This window comes from Podarcis gaigeae, assembly GCF_964106915.1.
Source record: "Podarcis gaigeae genome assembly, chromosome: 5".
NCBI classification, from domain to species: domain Eukaryota; kingdom Metazoa; phylum Chordata; class Lepidosauria; order Squamata; family Lacertidae; genus Podarcis; species Podarcis gaigeae.
In genome coordinates, this window is record NC_139681.1 from 5,122,882 (window position 1) to 5,137,530 (window position 14,649).

General features: G+C 47.2%; 1 protein-coding gene across 4 annotated transcripts in view; it reads right to left on the reverse strand.

The window, feature by feature from the left end:
- The window catches only part of PCLO (piccolo presynaptic cytomatrix protein), a gene marked incomplete at its 5' end in the record, with an annotated part of 241,011 nt that overhangs the window by 12,547 nt on the left and 213,815 nt on the right, over positions 1-14,649 (reverse strand). For all 4 annotated transcript variants that reach the window (XM_083738705.1, XM_083738703.1, XM_083738702.1 and 1 more), the window contains one exon: positions 14,118-14,185. In XM_083738705.1, coding sequence (XP_083594831.1) covers positions 14,118-14,185 — 68 coding nt within the window. The remainder of the gene's footprint in view (positions 1-14,117; positions 14,186-14,649) is intronic.

Consider the following 14,649-nt stretch of genomic DNA (forward strand, 5'->3'; position numbering starts at 1 on the left):
TTGGAACTGAGGGTGTCGGTGATGGCCGCTGTCTGCATGGCGAAACCCTTGATGAACTTGCGATAAAAGTTGGCAAAACCGACAAACCTCTGTACTTCCTTCCTATTGCGTGGGCTCTTCCAATCCAGTACTGCACGTACCTTGGCACCGTCCATAGCCAGTCCCTTGTCGGACAGTTTGTAGCCCAAGAAATCCACCTCCGTCTTGTCGAACTGGCACTTCTCCAGCTTGGCGTACAGCCTGTGCTCCCGCAGCCTCTGCAGAACTTCCCTAACATCTCTCTCGTGAGCCTCCGGCGATTCCGAGAAGATTAGGATGTCATCCAGGAAGCAGACGCATTTCTTGTAGAGGAGACCCGCCAAGACATGATGCATGAAGGCTTGAAAGCAGTGGGAACCATTTTTTAATCCAAAAGGCATAACTCTGTATTCATAAGTGCCCAGCGGCGTAAACATGGTTGTTTTCCACTCGTCGCCTTCCCGTACGCGAATGAGATTGTACGCTCCGCGCAGATCCAACTTGGTAAAGATGCGACCCTTCCTCACCGTCGCCAGCAGGTCATCGATCTTGGGCATAGGGAATGCTGAGGGCTTGGTCTTGAGGTTCAAGAAGCGGAAATCAACGACCAGCCTCTTTTGGGGCGTGTCCCGCTTCTTTACAAAGAACACGGGACTGCCTCCTGCCGCCTTGGACTCCCGGATGAATCCCCGCTTCAGGTTGTGATCTATGAACTCCCTGAGCTCTTGCAATTCATCCTCAGACATGGAGTACAGTTTCCCCGTCGGGAGCGTCGCCCCGGGCAGGAGGTCGATCTTGCAGTCGTAGGGTCTGTGGGGTGGCAGCTTATCCGCCTCTTTCTCGCAGAAGACCTCCAAAAACTCCTTGTATTTGTTAGGCACCGCTTGCAACATGCCCAAGTTCAGCTGTGGTCCATCCTCGTGCCCCTCATCTTCCAAGTCCGCCAGGATGCAGTGTTCTGCGCAGTAAGAGGAGCCGAAGGTCAGTTGCCGCTGGTACCAAGCTAATGCCGGGCTGTGCCTATCCAGCCAACTCATTCCCAACACTATGGGCGTGTCTGACAGGCGGGTGACGTTGAAGCTGATGACCTCACGGTGGTTTCCAATGCGCATCACCATTGGCGGCGTCTGCTGTAGCACTTGCCCTCCCAGTAGCTCCCTGCCGTCCACTGTGACGACTTTCAGAGGTACCGCCGCTGGCAGAAGGGCTATGCCATGTTGCTGGAGGAACTGCATGTCTATAAAATCTGCATTGCTCCCCGAGTCTACGGTGATGGGAATTTCCACCAGTAGCCCATTGGGGAGCTGAAGGGATGCGGTGAGCTGCACTACTGGTTTGGGTGGGAGGGGGTCGGTGGGCTGTAAGATCCCTGGGGATTGCTTCACTGACTTGTCTGGCTGGTCCCCAGAGACGCCATCTCCAGCCAGACAGTGGAGTTTTCCTGCTGCGACTCCCTCTGCTGAATTGCGTCTGTTACTGTCGCTGCGGCTGCAGTATGCTTGTGAAACCGCTGGGGACACTCTTTTGCCATATGCTGAGCACTGTCGCAGATGTAGCACTTCCTGGTTCCTCTAGGAGGCTTCATCTTGACTGCTCCCGGAGTTAGGGCTCCGACTGTGGAGTGAGCCTTAGCACCACCTATCTCCATCGGCTCCTCTCCCCCTCCCAGCGGAGGCATGGATCGAGCGCGCGCCGCCTCCTTGGGGAAGGGAGGCAGTCCTTTCGCTGGCGTGCGTCCCAAATGCCCTTCCTCCCTGCCCCAAGGGCGTCCTTCCAACCGAACCCCAATGGAGAGTGCCCGTTCCACCACTTCCTTGGTGGTTTGGGGTCTTCCCCCCCTTGCGATCTCATCTTTCACAGCTCCGCTCAACCCCTCCCAGAACAGGTCTCTGACGGCAGGCGATTCTTTCTCCCAGGCTAGTACATTCACCAATCCGAAAAAACGTGCATGATATTGCCTCACAGTGGCTTTACCTTGTCTTAGTCCGTGAATCTCCCTCCTAGCGATATCCACATCAATCTCAGATAAAAAACACGCATCCATCACTTTAATGAAGGCAGCCGCATTTTGGAGGGCTGGATCCTTGTCTCTCCATAGATTGCGCAGCCACGATTTTGCCTCCCCCCGCAAATGCGAAATAATAAATCCCACTTTCTCTCCCTCATTTTTAAAGTCTTTGTCAAGCAGCTGCAATGTATAAATCACATCTGCTCTGAAGTTAGGATACTCCTGCAGGTCCCCATTGAAGTGAGATACCAGGCTCCCTCCTCTGTTTCCCAGCCCAATCCCTTCTGGTCTGGTGGCTGGTAGCCTCTGTGTACTTAGCACTTCTAACCTGGTTCGCAGATCCTGGCAGGCAGCAGCTGCTTCCTGTTCTTTCTTTCTGGAAGCCGCAATTTCTGCAGTCAACTGCGTCACTGCGTTTTGCAAACTCGCTATCCTCTCTTCGGTAGTCATTTCCCTGTTTTTCGTGAGCTCGCGAAGCACCAATCTTCACCCCTCGCTGCTTTCCCGCACTCCACGAGGTTGCAAAATTGGTGAAAATGGAGAGGGGACTTACTGTCAGGACTGCCGCTAGGTCCCAGCTCACAGAGGACCAACGCCCAGTGGATATTATATACAAAAGTCTTTATTGAAGTTTAGTTTCCATTTCCAAGCTCTGGGCGCGCAGGCCCACGTCTTAACGCTAGACCGGCTAAGTCCCCTCTGACTCACTGCTCCACCCACACCAGTTTAAGATTCTAGCCTGGCTCCACCTCTTGCGCTGCTCTTTCCTGCGTTGGGTCCTTCTGCCCTCTGGGGTTCCCTCCTTCCTGGACTCCTCTGACGCGGAGCCTCCTGAGTCTTGCCCCTCCCTCCGGCGGGCTTTAGGACCTGGCTCCCTTCCTGGGCTCCCCGCTGTGCCGCGCTCCTGTACATTTGAACTTGGCGCGCGCGCCCAGCCGGTGACTTTCCTTCTGACCGTTTCCCCGCTTCCTGATGTGGGTGTTGCCAAACCTGACTCCTCTCCTCCCTCTGGTGGTGAGGACACTGGTCCCGACTCCTGGGACTCCCCCTCCCCACTGCGCTCTGGTGGAGACGCTGGCCCTGATCTCCAGCTGCTGTTCAGAGACTCCCCGCTGGCCCCTCCCTCTTGAGGTTTCTCCCTTGGAATCTCCCTTGCTCTGGCCACCGGCGCTCCCTTCTGTGAGTCCTCCGATTCGCTAGAGAGGCTTGTGGAATAACTCTGGCCACTGTCACTGCCTGCGCCCCCCTCGTACTCCTCCTCCTCACTCTCCATTTGCTCCCCCTCCTGTGTCTCTCCTTCTGAACCCCTGACAGTGGTCTACACGGTTCTCCTCCTCATTTAATCCCCACAAGAATCCTGCAAGGAAGGTTAGGATGAGAGACCACGGCTGGCTCAAGTTCACCCAGTGAAATGCAGGACCACGTGGGGATTTGAAGCCTTGTCTCCCAGGTCAGACACTCTTATCCATTGAACCTACACAATTAGGTTTGTATTCCGGGGACTTAATCCTAGAGCCCCAAGGTGCCTCCGGGACAAATCCTTCCCTCGTCTTTGACTTCTGTGGTCCTTTCCTGGACAGTGCCACGCTGTGGTAACCTCCAAGTCATTGCAACACGCAGCATGTGGAGCTGCTTCTGGAGAGTTTCAGAAACTGCAGTCACTTCAGACCAGGGGTAGGCAACCTAAGGCCCTTGGGCCACAAGCGGCCCACAGGGGTCGTTTAACCAAGCCGCCCCCAAACCGAGTCGTCCGCTCGGTGAGTCCCCGTGCACTGCACTAAACCGGTGCAGCGCGGCACGGGGCCTCGCTTCCACGGTGCTGGAAATTGTGTCTGCACAAGCTCAGACTCCAAAAATCGTGTCTGTGCAGACACAGATGCTGGAAATCATGTTGACGCAGACGCCGGAAATCGCGGCTGCATGCGCTCACGTACATGTGCAATCCGGCCCACGGAGGTGCTCAATCCGGCCCACAGAGGGATCTCCACTGAAGTGAACCAGCCCAGGCAAGTTAAACCTTGCCACCCCCTGCTTCAGACTATAACTTCCAGGCTGATAATGGGGAATGGGCATTGGCTTTCAGCATAGGCGGCAACTCCTAGGGACCGAGGCAGTTTTGGACCCCAAATTAATTTTTTTGAGAAGGTTGGTCCCCATCATGTTGCCCCTCCCAATCCTCTAGAGAACCTGGCACCTCTGGCTTTCAGTCTGTTTCCAAGCCTAATTCAAAGTGCTGGCATTTATTTTATTTATTTTCATTTTCTTAATCATATTAAATTTATAAAAATTTATATACAGCCCTTGATCACAAGATCTCAGGGCAGTTCACAGAATAAAATGCAAGATAAAAACACAAGTAAACAATTAAAACAAAAACAACAAAACAACACCCCCTCCCCTTTCCCACAGACACATTTTAAAGGCTGTAGAATATGACTCAGCCAAAGGCCTGGTTGAAGAGGAACATTTTCACCTGGCACCTAAAGATATATAATGGTGCCAGGTGAACCTTCCTGGGGAGAGCATTTCACAAACGGGGAGCCAAAAATGACGGCAAAATATGTATTTAAATAGGTATTTCATCTCACTGCACACATTTCTAACCAGGGTATAGATTTTGCATTTAGATATGTGAAATTTGAAGGATAACTATGTTCTAAATCTATGCATTTCTCTGGGAATAAAAATTAGGTTGGTTCAATTGAAAAAGCAGACAGAACAAAATTTCCCTCCTTCTTGAATTGAAGCATATTATTTTCTCATTGTGAGTGCAGATTACTGTACTCAGTATCTTCTAACAGTACAGCTGTTTTGGTGTCCTGGCATAAACTATAATTCTTCTCATAAAGTCAATCTGGATGAACATTTAACTATGTTGATGTCAACAAGAGTAGACTTTTAGTTGAATTGGCAGGTACTTAATTAGTCTTCTATCAACTTGGCCTCTGGAAAGGTAATATAATGTGGCGTGGAGCTGTTCAAAAGCATTCACAATCCCAAATACGCAGAAATCCATCCAAAAACATAATGCAGGTTTTTCCTCTCCTCCCCCCCCCCCGGGATTACCGTCTCCGCAGATTCATCTAGGAATGATTGGAAAACCTTAATGCAATTTTCAATTTGCCCACAGGGGGGAGCAAACCGACGCCACAAAACAATACTGTAGTCAGAAACCACAAAAATTAGCCTGCTCATTGTTCTTCCCGTATTTTGGCTTCTCTCCCCTGATAAAAGCCCCTATTTTGAATTTTAATATAGTCCACTGTTAAGCCCATTTTGAAGTTGCTGCCTAGTTAAAGTATATTTTGTGTGTATTTGTGTTTAAATACAACCTTACAAAACAAAACAGAGCAGAACCCAGCACTTTATTTATTTAGGGAATGTAGCTCAGTGAGAGGGCCATGTATATGGCACCAGTTTCCATCCTCAACATCTCAAAGTAGGGCTGGGGTAAAACCACCACTTGAAACCCTTGCACTGATAGCTTGACTCAGTTTAAGGCAGCTTCCTTTGTAATAATTTGTCCTACATTAAGTTCTAAGAAGTATCCCTATTTTCTCTCTGTGCTGAACATATGCTGCAGATGCGATCTAATAGTTTCACTCAAAATGGCCGCGTGAATTGAGCAATACATAGATACCTGGTGCCGCACAACTTTGCTAAAATGTGCTGGATCTTTAAAAACTGGAAATATTTCAATTTGATAGAGAAAAGGTATGAGAAGTAATGCCTAAGGTCTTATCCACAAGTACCTTTTGCTCTGCTTTTTCCAGGCAGATGTCTGCACTTTCAACGCTCTGTGTCCAAGCATTATTTTTGCTCTGAGCTTGCACGGCAAAAAACCTGCTCTGTAAAGTAGAATCAGAGCAAATCTCAATTCAGGTTTTCCACAAATGGACTTTTGCTCTGATTGAGCTGTAAAGAGCAGGTTTTCATGGGGAAAGCTCCAGAGCAACAAAAAACAAAACAAAAAACAAAACAAAAAAAAGGGTGCTTGATCATGAAACTTTAAATCACAGACTGTGCCTGGAAAGAGCGCAGGAACGTTAAGTGGGGACAAGTCTTTAATGTTCTCTACGGTTCACTGGCAGATGTGCATTTTGAAATTATACTCTGTATACATGCTGACTTCAGGTCCCTCCTAAATTCCCATAATCTGGTCAGTAAAAACCACTATGAAGCTGCTACCTTTTTGCCCAAACTCATAATTCTTTTTAAAACCCATGCTTCTTTTTTCATACCCAGCACAAAATGGCACCACTATTTTATACCTGTTCTGAGTGTTTGCCTTGAAAGAGCTACGATACTTGCATTTCACAGGTTTTATTGTGCTCAGTTATTGATTTAAACGTGTAAAAAGCCAAAAAGAAACAGCTGGAGGACATTTTCTAATAGTCAAATCCTATGGCGGTAAATTTCATCCATGCCATCCGTGTCATCTTTTGGGCTGCCCCAGCCCTATTTAGTACATCTATGACTGCAATGCATGCACATACCAAAAATATGTTTGTTTGTTTTTAACTATATTGAAATATTTTAATAATTAATAAAATGAATTAATATCATAGAATCATAGAGTTGGAAGAGACCACAAGGGCCATTGAGTCCAACCCCCTGCCAAGCAGGAAACACCATCAGAGCACTCCTGACATATGGTTGTCAAGCCTCTGCTTAAAGTCCTCCAAAGAAGGAGACTCCACCACACTCCTTGGCAGCAAATTCCACTGTAGAACAGCTCTTACTGTCAGGAAGTTCTTCCTAATGTTTAGGTGGAATCTTCTTTCTTGTAGTTTGGATCCATTGCTCCGTGTCCGCTTCTCTGGAGCAGCAGAAAACAACCTTTCTCCCTCCTCTATGTGACATCCTTTTATATATTTGAACATGGCTATCATATCACCCCTTAACCTCCTCTTCTCCAGGCTAAACATGCCCAGCTCCCTTAGCCGTTCCTCATAAGGCATTGTTTCCAGGCCTTTGACCATTTTGGTTGCCCTCCTCTGGACACGTTCCAGTTTGTCAGTGTCCTTCTTGAACTGTGGTGCCCAGAACTGGACACAGTACTCCAGGTGAGGTCTGACCAGAGCAGAATACAGTGGCACTATTACTTCCCTTGATCTAGATGCTATACTCCTATTGATGCAGCCCAGAATTGCATTGGCTTTTTTAGCTGCCGCGTCACACTGTTGGCTCATGTCATATTTGTGGTCAACCAAGACTCCTAGATCCTTTTCACATGTACTGCTCTCAAGCCAGGTGGGGACAGGAAGGAATGGCAGGGAAGAAAACCCCGGCCTTCCCCCTTACTTGCCAGGCAACTGGCCTGGAGGTAAGAACACCCTCGGCACACCAGCTTGAAACCAGAGTGTTGGTAATTCCATCATTAACAAGGATCTGCTAGTGTTGTGGCTCAGAACGCTCCCCAGTGCATGAAAGGCATCGTCCCCTCTATAAAATGCGCAAACCCTTTTTCAGGTAGAGGAAAGCAGGAGAGCAAGCACAGATTTCAAAACACACTGAATCTGTCTACCCGGATGCACAATGTCACACTTCATAATCACACCTGCCTAGAGAACTGCATAGCAGCTTCAAATTTAGACCAGTCATTTACACCTTGAGCAACATGTGAACTTTCTGAATGTATCTGTGTGCATGTGTGCGTGAACACAGAATAAAGTTAGGCCTCTATTTTTAAATAAACCACAGGCCTGCAGAGAAACTGATATTTTAATCCTTTCTATGCAATTAAATGACATTATTGTTTTTTCACCAGGCTAAAATACGTTTAAAATGTTTAGTCCAAGATACATTATTGCTGTCTGCCACAACTTACTCCCTGTGTTTTTACACCTTCAGTGTGCATGGTGGGAGTCCAGACCTTGCAGCAAGGTCATATCAAGAGGGGCTTGTCTCCCATAGCAACAGCGTAGCCCTGGAGCCCAAGGCATCTCTCAGCCAGCCTGCCCAATATGGATCCCAGTCTTTCTTCTTCTTTTCTCTTCCCAGCAAGCCTTGCTCAAGACTCTATTCCCCGGTCACCTCACACCCAGTTACCCTGGCAACCTTCCAAATCCCCAGTCTGTGTTCACACCTCAGGGCAAGGGGAAAGGACAGTTCTCTTGCCTTGCCAATGGTCCTCAATGACTCTGCATTGTTTCTTAAGAGCCCTGATTTGACCAGGTCATTTTGCATAGGCCAGCTCACATCCCAAATAATAAAAATCCTAGCATTTATTATTTTATTGGGTGGCAGTGGGGGGTTCTCCCCCATACCCATAGCAATAATAAACACTGCCCCTCTCAAGTATCAGTGTGTTTGTCTCCTGTTTACAAGGAGCTGCCATATGAGACCATGGCTTCATCTAGCTCTGACTGGCTCTGAGTGGTCTCAGTCTGGTCCTCCTGGAAATATGAGCCTGCAATTCCTATCAGCCCCACCCGGCACATAGCCCAGGGGCCACGGGTGATGGAGCTGGAATCCAACAACATATGGACAGCCACAAGTTCCCCATGTTTGATCGACGGTCTCCTGTCAGAGAGAGAGCTCCTGTTACCTGATCATTCTCAAGACTGACAACAACTGAGACTGAACCTGGGAACTATTCCATGAATGTGTGGTTAATATTAGCATTGCTCGCTTCTCCTCCTGGATGCAAGTCAACTTCCCACCCTGGTTTGCAGTGGGAAAGAAGCCGTGTTGTGGCTCACTACTCTGGAGAAATGCCACAGCCATTCAATACCAGCCTGAGTGGCTTTGCACTTCGCAGGGATGATGTGTCATTGCTTGAGAGCGGGAACAGGCAACAGTATTACTGGGGAAAGTGAGAATATTGTCATAGTATATTGTAGAATGGCAGACCAAATTCCAGAAGGGCAGCTATTTCGGTCTGTTGCAGCCAAACCAGCAAAGAATCGTGCGGCATTTCAAAGACGAGCAAATTGATGGCGGCATAAGCTTTCATGGGCTACGGCTCTCCTCACACCAGATACATGAAATGGACTAGAAAGAGGTTTGTTTACTTGAAACCTGCTCATCCTGCATTTTCCACGGCTCGAGGCAGCTTGCAAAGAAATTTAAAATCAAACTGAATAAGATATATATAGAGAGAGAGAGAAAGAGAGAAAGGAAATGCAAGAAGTAGGAGCTGGTACATTGCAGAGCACAACAATTCTGCATAGTGAGAAACAGTTCATTCTTACACCTTCTGCTCTAATTATTATGGTCTGCAGAGAGGAAGTTACCCCCAATGGTTATCAAGCCTAAATAAACTGAACAACAAGAAAAAACTGTACAAGAGCTGCACCTGCACAAAGACTCTGTACATCCATTTTTGCATGCAGGTCACTGCATGGATTTCCACTTGACTTCTTATTCTAAGACATCTAATGCCATTCATACAGGCCACCAAACATTCCTGTTTTGCTTTTCTTTTAATGCGACAGCTTGATGGTCCGTGTTCTTTGCTTATGGCTCACGGAGACAATGCTTTTGGAGTCTTCTCCCTTTACTCTTTCTGCCGCTTTAGGCTTCCTGGTGGTTGTACATTTTCAGCTCCTATATCCCGGAGAGCCCAAGGAGGGATTAAAACTGTTCTGCAGTCCCTGCTACTGTTCGGAAATGAAAACAGTGGCAACAAAAAGCTCCTTTCAGAGACCATCCATTTTACTGTCAACTAGAAAGAAAGGATGCTTGAGGGGAAAAGCTTTAAATATAACAGGAGCTGCATCAACAACTTAGCATGGCATGAAAGCAGGATCTTGTCGGAAGCTGTTTCCACTGGTAGCAAGAAGTGTGTGTGTGGGGGGGGTAGATGTGTGGCTGCTTAGCCATCTTTCTTTACCTTTCAGTAAAGTGTCAGGGTGGACTCCAATTCCTAACACGGCTTATGTACAGCGGTTTTGAAGCAAAATGATCCCTAATTGTGAAGGAAGCACCATATCTGGCTAAATAGTTGCCAAATTTCCCGGAGTAGGAAGTTTCTGGAGAATGCATAGACTAGGGAGATTGCTAAGAACAATGGGTTAAAGGCAGGGGAACTTAAAGAAAGAAAGGAAGATTTAAAGTATTCTTACATCATGGGTCTTTAGTGCTATTAAGACTCCATTATCCTGGGGATGACTCCTTCTCAGCTTCCTAGAGTATGTCTTTGCAGTAAACAGCAGCATGCCAGAAAATAAGGAAATAGCTTGTACAGACTGATGCAGACAGAGGACCAAATGCAGAGAAGCACCTTTCGATTGCTCTGTACCACTTTCTCAGCATGAAAGCAATTATTCAGCAACAGAGATCAAGCTCACTGATACTTTTCTCCTTTAAATATTTTGGCATTGATTAATCTCAGACTATCAAGAGCCCTAGACAGAAGATGTGACCCTGCTCAAGGCAGCACCGAACATACCTTTGTGATAAATGAGAAGTATTTTTTATGCAGGTATGAAGCAGTGAGATACAGGACACCAACTCCCCCCCAAATATGTATGCCTCTCTGAAAATGCACTACACAACTTTTGTAAAAAGTTAATATCAGGGCCAGATTAACCATTAGGCAAAGTACAAAATTTGCGGATATATTTGTGGACAATCCCCATTCCCTGTGCCAGGTATCTTAAATCCCCCCCCCCCCCGTGTTACTGATCTAGAAGCTGTGATGTCATTTCTCCCAGGTAAAGGTAAATGGACCCCTGATCGTTAGGTCCAGTCACGGATGACTCTGGGGTTGCGGCGCTCATCTCGCTTTACTGGCCGAGGGAGCCGGCGTACAGCTTCCGGGTCATGCGGCCAGCATGACTAAGCCGCTTCTGGCGAACCAGAGCAGCGCACAGAAATGCCGTTTGCCTTCCCACCCATTTATCTACTTGCACTTTGACGTGCTTTCGAACTGCTAGGTTGGCAGGAGCTGGGACAGAGCAACGGGAGCTCACTCCGTTGCGAGGATTCGAACTGCCGACCTTCTGATCGGCAAGTCCTAGGCTTTGTGGTTTAACCCACAGCGCCACCTGTGTCCCTTCATTTCTCCCAAACTATGAGCGAATCTAAAAACTAGTAACCTCTCCAGTAGATGGAACAGCAATGGGCTGTACTGTAGCACATTGCAGGTGTGGAAGCATCAGCACAGAGGATGGGTGCCTGCATCGGCTCTATGGGCTTCTTTGGCTCATCCGCACACCCATTTTAGTCCTAAAGGGCTTTGGGCTTGTTCACACTTCCGCCTATGCCTTGCTTAGAAACCATGGGGCCCAGCCGATTTCTGCTTGCCCCACTCCTTTGCAAGGGAAGTTCCGCTCCTTAGCGATAGTGCAGAACAAATGGCCTTCCAGGGAAAACCCGAATGGCGTTTTGCTCTGACTGAGTGGTCAAGGGCGGTTTCCCTCAGGGAAAAGCAGTGGGGCAAGAGGAAGCCGTTTGTCATGCCGCCTGATCCTATCTGTGTTTATCCAGAAGAAATCCCACTTTAGGCACTTCAGGTTATACAGTATTGGTTTATTTTTACTCAGGCCCCTTGCTGGAGAAACAATGGGGCTCCACAAGAGTTGTTTCCTGCTGTTGCGCAAAGAACATGATTTATTGATTTATAAGGACTTTCAATGGTTTTTGCAATCTCCAGCCTCCAGCACTTTTGGACATGACTTTGAAGACTAAAACTAAAAATAGATATTCAATTACCATTACAGTGTCTGCTATTAGGGAATTCAAGGTGGCCAGTTTTCTCTGCAAAATCTTGGCTCAATATCCATTTCCCTCAGATCAGCGCTCATCTGGTCAGTAACTATGTTATATTGATTAAAATGATACTCACGGAGCAGGCCATCATTTAAAGAGAAATTGGATCTTTTGTTATATATCTGGTTAATTGTAGAGACAGTAGATAGCATAGATGCTGATGTGGTTTGCCAACCAGCCGTCTAAGGGGGTCAGAGTTTGAGTAGCATGCAGGATTATTTGCATGTTCGGGGATAAGATCAAGCAACAGTAATCAGCATAGAGATGAAGAACAAAATGGAGCATTTCCAGCATGAAAACCATGGAAGAAATTGGGCCTAATCCGGGCCCCGGGACTTAGTTTGCTGACCCCTGCTCTAAAGCTTAGTTTAAGGGACGTTGTGTTAACATTTACATGACAACATAGTTGGGGCTTACCAGGCGGATGCTATAGGGACAACTCAGGTAACAATAACAACCATGTAGCAAACCTATAGAGCTCTGTCTTGGGGTCATCCCAGCGTGCGTAGGAAGTGATTGCACATTCAGAGTATTCAATGATCTCAGTGATTGTTGCACGCAAAGCCAAAGAGGGTGGAAGGAAAGCATAACTCAGTTGGCATGTCACTTATATTTCAAATAATATCTGTGTGGTGCCAGAAAATAAATAAATTGATCTAAACTGCGAAAAGGTGCAAAAAATGCAGTGGCGTAGCGTGGGGGGTGCAGGGGGGGCCGGCCGCACCGGGCGCAACATCTGGGGGTTAGGGTTAGGGGGCGCAAATCCACGGGTTAGGGGGCACAAATTACTTGCCTTGCCCCGGGTGCTGACAACCCACGCTACGCCACTGAAAAAATGGCCCCAAGAGTAGGAAAATTGCAAAAATTACCACCATCAGTGCCATGTGAATCTGACCCACAGCAAAGCACCTGGGGGTACCGGTCTACCTCTGAATCAGAAGCCAGGCACTTCAGGGTACCAGTCTACCCTCCTTGTTGTCGTTTCCATGTTGTCCTCCAGCAAAGAGGAAGACTGAGAACCCCCATTACCACCATTGATGCCAGTCTTCTGGAAATCAGTGAAGGTTTGGGTGGGGTCTGTGAGAATCTTCACAGAATCTTAGGCTGCCCAAAGCTTTCTAGACACCTTGCCACCAGCATGAGTCAAACTGTAGTGTGAGCAACAAGGAATGGCCCATCCCTCATGAGTTGCATGCATTCATTTCTGCTCCTTATGGTAATATGGACTGATAAGGTGTTAGGTTTTCTTTAAGAGAGAATAAACAAATCCGGGAGAGACTGCTGCACTAACTGCTGACATTCATTCCAAACCCTATTTTAGCCCTTGGAGCAACTAAGATCAGGCTTAGGAAGGTGAGAACGAACAAGCGTGATGCATATTATTTCCCCAAGTACACTGATTGCTTTCCTCTATGTCTCCCTGGTTCACTGAACCAATGATCTTAAGCATCATTAGCTCTTCAGGGTTAAAATAAATCAAATATGCCTGCAGGAATAATAATTCAAAAGCTGACACCGTGTTATTTACTACCCACATCTCACCACAGATGAACTTTGGCTTCATCTTTGTAGCCATTATTTTACAAACGGCTGCATATATACTTTATACATATGTGAGGTGATTGCAAGTGGAAGTATAAAAAGGTAAAGGTAAAGGTACCCCTGCCCGTACGGGCCAGTCTTGACAGACTCTGGGGTTGTGCGCCCATCTCACTCAAGAGGCCAGGGGCCAGCGCTGTCCGAAGACACTTCCGGGTCACGTGGCCAGCGTGACATCGCTGCTCTGGCGAGCCAGAGCCGCACACGGAAACGCCGTTTACCTTCCCGCTAGAAAGCGGTCCCTATTTATCTACTTGCACCCGGAGGTGCTTTCGAACTGCTAGGTTGGCAGGCGCTGGGACCGAGCAGCGGGAGCGCACCCCGCCGCAGGGATTCGAACCGCCGACCTTTCGATCGGCAAGTCCTAGGCGCTGAGGCTTTAACCCACAGCGCCACCTGCGTCCCTAAGTGGAAGTATACACCTTAAATAATTGTCTCTGCATTATAATCTCTGCATAATTGTTTTTGCAAAGAAGCCAGTTGTCAACATTTCATTGCACTTTCTAATATTGCCCTCAACTTGTCCTGTGCAAAAAGAGGTTGATTTGTTTTTTGGTGATGCTGGTGTAAAATTCTCACAACAGGAAGCACCTTTTTATGAACTACAGTCTTTTTCGGAGATTTGTAATTCTCCCTAACGTCACTCTTCACAGCAACTATCTTAATGTCTAGCGTGTTTTTTTCAGGTGCTTCAGTATAGAAAATAAAAACCAACAGATAGTTTTCTATGAACTTTTAAAATGTATCGTTCTAATGTTGACAATATCCAGTTTACCTTCAGCCTCCATTAATCCCATTCCTGTTTGCTTCACTGGTTCTTGCCCATTCTGGCTCATCTTTCCTCTGTTGAAAAATACAGTTGAGCAGCTATTAAAAAAAGCCTCCACCGTCAAATGATGCAATATACCACCCTGAGATCAATGGGGATAGGGCGGTATACAAATTGAATAAATAATATTTTTTTGATTAAAAATGTTTACAGGTTGACTCAATGTGAAATGTTCGTTTATTGGAATTCACGACCCATAATGGTTTTTAAATTTGCAAAAAGGCAGTGGCTATCAGCAGAAGTAACCCCTCCTCCCCACCTGCTTGTTCATTTCCAAATGCAGATGTGCAAGCTGTTGCACAATTTGCCACATGAAGCACACTTTCAAACTCAGAAGAGATTCTCTGGTTGTAGCCGGATTCTTTTAACACTAGGAAAACAGATGGCAGGTGAAGGGATTGTTGCACAGGGATATCTCACATCCTGCATTCTGTTGGGAGGTGTGGGCCTGGCTTGATGTCTGCTCAAGTGCTGGCCA